A 7,370-nucleotide genomic window follows, 5' to 3' on the forward strand; every position below is an offset into this window, starting at 1 on the left:
CTTTGTATAAAAAGTTAGAATGTTACATACAAGTGTGAAGGATAAATTTCAAGGTAGATTTGATAAATTATATTTAGAAAAATTTGTAAAGGAGAATAATGAAAACTAACTTTACGATCCATATTGCATTTTTCCATCAATTATTGAATTAGTTAACTTCCCACAAAGAATAATTAATTAACGTTTTCATAATAAAATAACTAATTTATATTAATACATATTATTATGCATCATCATCAAGTCTATATAAAATAATAATTTGTTTTGAATTTCTTTAAAAAAAATCTATTGGGACAAAACTGATTGTGGATTGTTTAAAAATAACGTGACACAATTACTCTGGTTTTACATTTTTCAGTCATTTGAGTTAATCCCGGTGATGTCCTAAAAAGAACCAACTACAAAAACAAAGTAATTCAAGCCTTTATTTGAAACAACAAATGCAACCCAAGAAAAAAACTAAAATCACCGTTTATTGTCAGACTTTCTAATTTGCTTTGCTCTATCAGTCTTTTGCATAAATTCCTGAACTAGTTGTTCTATATCAATTAACCAAGGGAGGTGGAACAAAGAGAAGCCACCAAAACCACCTTGTCTCAACTCTGAAGAGTATATGTATCTGCTAAAATGCACTCTTTGCACTCCAACTAGATTCATTATCCACAAGGAATTGAAGCTTCTTCCTCCGGTAACTGCTATCATAACTTACAAGTTCTTAACTTTTTGCTGGAAGTAATAGGTACCTTTTAAGTGCAAGGATAAGCACCCAAGTAGTAGCTGAGATCTTCTCCTTGATCATTAAGAGCAGTGCTGAGCTCAAAACAGTTTTTAAGATCTGAGCTTCCAATCCTTTAAAATATCCCACTATCCCCTCCCTTTTCCATATTCCATAGAGAACACTAGACACTGTTTTCTGTGATTTTATCTTATTTTTGGAGTTTGCTTCATCTGAGTCAGCAGCTTGAATGATGACTTTGCACCTATAGGCAGAAAGAGATATTAGAAGTGCCCCCTATAAACTAAGTCCAGAAATAAAAAACCAGTTGGAAGTTACAACTAAATACCTGATAGCTGGATATGTAAGACATGTAGCAATGCTCTTTGAAATTGCACCTAAAAGAAAGGCCATAAATGCAGAAAGGGATTCAGGAGATGATCCTTTTTCAGCTTTACTTTGTTTATTCTTCAGTGCTCGCTGTTTCAGCTGATCAAACACGGTATACTGTAGCACAAGGTAGTTTCAAATTAAAATCTTTTGGTCTCTGACCAAGCATGCCAAATATACTTTATATATTAAGCATACAAACATGATACAGAATTCCAGATGGCACAAACTGCAGCTTGACCTACCTGAATTGCAGGGTTTGATGTCAACAGCAAGGAAATACTGAGGCCATCAAATGCGTCACTCCAAGTTCCTTCGGTAAGGGTTTTCAGTAGCCCTTTAGACTTTCCAAATGCACTTGTCTGCATCCTAGAGGAGGCTGTGTCCAGGGGCTAGAAGTAATCAATGAGGTATGCTTAGTAATAAAATTAAGTTTGATATAGGCAGATAGTAACAAAATAGACACCTATGATTTATTAGCCAGTCCATAGTTAACTGTGGATGATTAACCAACAATTGTAGTAGGTTAAGCATTGAAAACTTAATTAGATTTTTATGTATAGTTTGATCAAATATGTTTTATTCCAGAGATGCACTACATTCTCTCATTCTTGTTCCGTGTTCAAACTAAGAATCATCAAAAATAGCCTCAAGCAACAAGACATAGCCATAAAAGACTTCAATCAAAATTTTGTCATGAAGATAATGAAAATTTGGTACTATAGTGTCCTGCTCCAAAAACCATAGAAGTGATTTTTATTTTTAAATACACAGTTAAACTAGGAAAAGCTAGTGCTGCCTCACCTGAGTCGCAATGGCAGTGCAAGCCCCAGCTGCAGCAGCGATAACTAAGTTTGCTTTCGTTCCAATGGATTTATAACCACTTTTATCTAGATATAGTCTTTTAAAATAACTGTATCCATAGAAGTAGACAAACTGCGAAATGAAGGATTGAAGATTCTTTGTTCCAAGGCCCTGGTAAAGTGAAAGCACCTGACCGTTAGATATTGCCTCCAATAATACATCAGTGAGATTCCTGCAAATGTAAAGACAATTAGAATGAAAGTAAGTATACATACCCAAGAGATACATTCTCTTGGCTAATTTTGACACACAATGGCCAAGAGCTAAGATCAACCCCCCACTCAACCTGCACACTCAACCCAAGAAATTCCAATGTTACAAAATGATACTTTGATGCAAATGCAATTTGATACACTACATGCAGAATAGTTTTATCATTTGTAAAATAAGAATGCATAACAGTTCCCTGTTTAATTCCTTTAAAGAAAGATAAAATGTAAGAGTCTCAAAATGAAAAATTAAACTATTAAGCAGACTAAACGACTTGATAGGTTCGAATAAGACTTCCAGTATTCATAATTGAAAGCTAAAGGGTCTAATTAGTCCAATACACAGGGAACAAGTTTTAAACATCAGAAATGAGTTCAAGGGACAAGCTCTTTCAGATGTTATTAAAGACAAACAAATTTTAAAAAACAGAAAGCTATTTATTGGAGTTAAAAGATGAAGAAACACAAGCTGGTTAGATTCTGTTATTTTTGTTTGGCTGTAGATAGGCGTTTTAGTTAGTTATTGCAGATATATAAGTTTGTTATTAGCTCCTTCCTGCTGCTATAAAGAGACTCCCCTTATATTTCAAACATAGTGCATTTTTCAATCACAAAAGGTGTTATTCGGTTTCTTGCTGTTTTCTCTTATAATAGGGTATAAGTTTTTCAATAGTATTTTATCTTTTCTGTGCTTCTCTTACCCATCAAATACCGCAGAGACTGAGATTAGTCAATCAGCCACCGACAACCAGTGCCTCCGTTCCGTTCATTCAATACTAATTTTGAAAACAGTAAGCAAAAATGGCCAATTAATCCGACTTAGGGGTTTATACATTCTAGAATCTTCAAATCTCAAACAGTAAATAATCATTGTTGGGTGATCCGGATACCTTGGAAAGTCCATCCCAAAGAATTGAGAAGCGCAACCAGACAGAGAAAACTAGAATTACAATACCCCCAAGCTAAAAAGAATACATCTTTCAAGATCAACGATAATTTATCCCAGACTCCAAAGCAAATACTTGAAAAGGGCAGGGAAATTACGCATGTCTTTGATCACCATCTCCTCAACATGAGTTTATTCACATTTAATAGAACCTTTTACTACGCAAATTTCCCAAGGTGAAATTTCTATTCTAATTGAAGATCAGCATCAAAAGTTTTGTCTTCAAAATAAACCCAAGCTAAGAAATTACATCTTTCATCGTTGATCACCATCTCCCGAACACAACACTACAAGACAAAGTCCCGATCCAGAACACCCAATTCTGGGGGGAACGCAGAGAAACCATTTACGATCACCCCATGAAGAAGGGGTGAGCAGGAACATGAAGAAGTTGAAATTCAATTAACAATAAGAAGAGAATAGAAAAAGAAAAAGGGTAGGCATAAAAGAACCTGTATCTTGTGCGACCATGGGAACGAGCATCGGCTTGGTACTTGGTCTTGCAGGTGTCAAGTGGGTAGAGAATAGTGGTGCTGATGAGTGACCCTATGGCCCCAGAAGTGGCCTCTGCTAATGACTCCAGATCCACGTTCATCTTCCTCCTGGGTAGGTTGTTGGAGAATAGAGGGTATGTGTATATTTTATGACAGTAACAACAATATTATATATAATGTAGAAATTTAGTATAAGACAGGGAACAAAAATGGATGCTACAGAGAGAAAATAAAGAGGAAATGGAAAAGGAAAAGATGGTTTATAGGAACTAATAAAGAAGGGTGAGAAGGTCGTGGAAGGGCAACACCACCTAACGTAGTGAAAACATTTTATAGGGTTCCACGAAACCAATGGACAGAACAAAAACGTGAGTGGCGTGCTACGTTGTGTTACGTTATAGAACCATGCTATCTACCAAAGTAAGTCCGTGTAGAACTAGCGCGTTATTGTGTGCATGCTTCTTTCTTGACTAAACGGTGTTTTCAACAAATAAAAGACACACTGTGTATATCCGACCCATGTGGATAAATACGGGGTGAAAAAGACACTACCGTGACGCATACAGATACATAATGGTAACACTGTTTTTTTAATAAAAGGAATTAAAATAGGATTAGGGTTCATTTTTAGTGAATGATTGAATAAATTGTTAGTGTATTATGGAATGTATGATTATTATAATAGTATAATATCTTCTCTAATTATATTTCTGACTAGCAAACAAATTCTATTTTTGGTAGGAATCAAAAGAAATTAATTATAATTTTAGTCTTGGGAATGGAATTGGCAGGAATATTAATTTTTACTTATTGCTTTAATGATTATTTATGGGTTTAGTAACTCTTGTGTAATTTGATTAGGGTGGTGGGCCAAGCTGATCGTCTTGCAGGTCCGCTGGAAAAAACGCGGCAGACTGATGTTTTAAGCTTGTTGATCCATTGAAGTCCGGCTCATATAACTTGTAGCCCGTGTGGGCCCAGAAGGGACGAGACGGGTCATCTGTTGACCCGTTTTTAAAATCCTTTACTTTAATTTACTGAATAATGATAGTGAATAAATGGTACAACATAAGCTTTTTTCCTTTTTCTCCTGCTACACACCACACCACACCACCACCTAGCTTATGGTAACAAAAGAAGATTTAGCAGTTTTTTCTCCAACAACAATACAACTATCAACAATAGTTACAGGGGTAGAAAATTAATTGAACTGAATTATATCAAATAATTGCATTATATTGAAAAAAAAAATTCAATTCTTATAATAAAATTTGTATGGTCCATTTTATAGTTAAGTTTTAGAAAAGTGAATCTCTAAAATTACACTTTACTTAACTACTCATTAACTTAAAACTAATTTGTTTCATACTTTTTACTTCTTTGAGAGTTTTTAAAGTTTTAGTTTAGTTTTGTTATTATCGACTCCAAACTTTAGTTGAGATCGACTCGGTCGAATTCGATCCATTTTCAGTCGGGATTGACTCGATTGAATTCGATTGGTTTTTGGTTAAGACTGTCACTCATCCCAGAATTACTCCAAGCTAAGCACGCTTAACTATGGAGTTCTTATGAGTTAGGCTACCGAAAAGCAAATGCATTTGGTGATATGAGTAGCCAAATCAATCCTTTTAAGCTATCCTTCAACTGTATAGTCTCATACCTACACAATCTCCAGATCCCTCTCATTCCGGTGTATGTTCGATTCGTCCATGTACCCCTTCCACCCGAAGCTGCCAGGAGTCGCTCCTTGTCTGTGCCCCCTGCACCATGCCTCTTGCACCAGCGTCACTCCCCGCCCTCGTCAGTGCCCGGATGTCACAAACTCAACCAAGTTTTGGTCGTTGTCATTTAATTAGCCAATTTTTTATCTAGGCCAACTCGACAAGGTTTCATTTGTGGCCTTCCGAGACTAATTCAGTTAATTTTATGTAGGGGCTGACTCGGCCGGGTTTCAACTATGGTCGTCTCAATCGAACTCGGCCTAATTTTAGTCTCAACCCATTTCGACATTTTTCCCAACCTTTGGCCCAACCTGAATCATCTCAACTTCTTAATTTTGCTATTTATGGAGGAACCTATGTTCTTGAGTAAAGAAAATATTCCTGATCTACTTAGCTAATATTTTTTTTTATTCAAGGCTTTTAAATAATAACTTAGTTCAGTTAAGTTTGTTAGAACAAAAAATAATTTAATTCAGTTCATCTAAAATAACTTTCAGTTTAGTTCAGTTCGAGCGAACTATTTTTTGGTCCTGTGCAATTTTTTTAACAGTTCAATGAGGTTTAATTCATTTTTCCCATCCCTAGTTTCAACCATCCACCAAACAACCAAAAAACTCAGGTAGGCAGCAACGATGCTCAACGATGACGGAAGAGGATACCCTTCATTGACCTAGGCAGAAGTGACGACGCTCCTCTCAACACTATGTCCCTAGCCAACGGCGCCACCCTTCTAGTGGTGCAATCTACTCCATTGAGCGTCGATCGACAATGTTGTAGCGTTTTTTTATCTGTGGTGACTGGTGTTGTTTTAGGCGAGATGCTTGGAGAGGTTGCTTTGGTATTGGTTGATGGTTGATCTGCATGGTAGAGCACAATATGGTACAACGAGTGGTGCAGTGACGCGCGCAGTGCAATTAAGGTCTGGTGCAATAACGATGTTTTGCATGAGTCACAAAATCTACTTTGGTGAAGTTGTGCGGTGGACAGCGGTGAACAAATTTGTTTCAATCTACGTCATGGTGCAAACTCTGATTGCATGTGGTTGCTCCCGACGAGGTATAGGGAGAATTGTTGTTGCTCTAGCGATGACTATGTAATGAAGATGGAGGTTGTGTGGTTGTTGGCTAAGTCTTGAAAATTTGAATTTGTGATTTATACCAATAAAAAAATGTGGGTCAACCCATGAGCCTACAAGCCTAGACATATGTAGTGCAGGACATGACATTTAGCCCATTTTTCAAAAGAGGATTAGACTTAAACGAACTAGACCAACTCGCATTGCCACCCCTAAATTTGATTTATGATCAAGTTAAAAATATTGTTGACTTATTTTCTTTATTCTAGACTTTGTTTTCATATTCGTTTAAATTACTTATCATGTTGATTTTTGTTGAAATTTATCTAACATCATGTAGGGTAAAACTTGTATGCAGAGGTTTTGTGTAAAGAATACATGGAGAAAACATCAAATACATGATGAAAGTTATATCTCACGAAACATAGGCAAACTATACCTATAATGAAAAAAAAAATTAAATAAACATATGGAGGTAAAACATTAAACCACTTATATTATCTTCTATGAATCAAAGCTAAAATAGCTAACTTATCAGCACAATGATTTCCCTCATGAAAAACATAAGAAACTTTGAATTGTATATACTTACAAAAATGCAAGTGTCGATGTTATCTCCCTCTAAGACTTTAAGGAACCACTCGTTGATATAAAAAACCATGACAGACTACCGAAGAATCACTTCTTAACCAAAACCTTTGAAAGTTCTCCCTCCAAGCATGCTACAAAGCATAAATGACCCACATAAACTAAACATAAACAGAAGTTTGTACCACTAAAGAGACAAACTACCCACATATTCCCCCAACTTCCTCTTAAAACACAAACACTGAAGCTCAACTAGGAGAACCCCTAGTTGTACTATCATTATTCACCCTAAGTCAATTAGTAGATTGAACTTATCATATTACATCCATAAATGAAATCATCCTACCCTACTCTTTAGATTTACTTTC

At 35.9% G+C, this 7,370-nt stretch overlaps 1 protein-coding gene across 1 annotated transcript; it reads right to left on the reverse strand.

Annotated features, from left to right (window-relative positions):
• Positions 1-399: 399 nt before the first annotated feature.
• On the reverse strand, positions 400-4,016 carry LOC108336059 (peroxisomal adenine nucleotide carrier 1). The gene is made up of 5 exons (XM_017572364.2): positions 3,577-4,016; positions 1,910-2,141; positions 1,351-1,497; positions 1,065-1,222; positions 400-980 (listed from the first exon to the last, which is right to left on the reverse strand). Exons 1-5 carry the CDS (start codon positions 3,717-3,719, stop codon positions 716-718), a joined length of 945 nt encoding a protein of 314 aa, XP_017427853.1. The 5' UTR covers positions 3,720-4,016; the 3' UTR covers positions 400-715.
• Positions 4,017-7,370: the final 3,354 nt, after the last annotated feature.

This window comes from Vigna angularis, chromosome 10, assembly GCF_016808095.1.
Source record: "Vigna angularis cultivar LongXiaoDou No.4 chromosome 10, ASM1680809v1, whole genome shotgun sequence".
Taxonomy (NCBI): domain Eukaryota; kingdom Viridiplantae; phylum Streptophyta; class Magnoliopsida; order Fabales; family Fabaceae; genus Vigna; species Vigna angularis.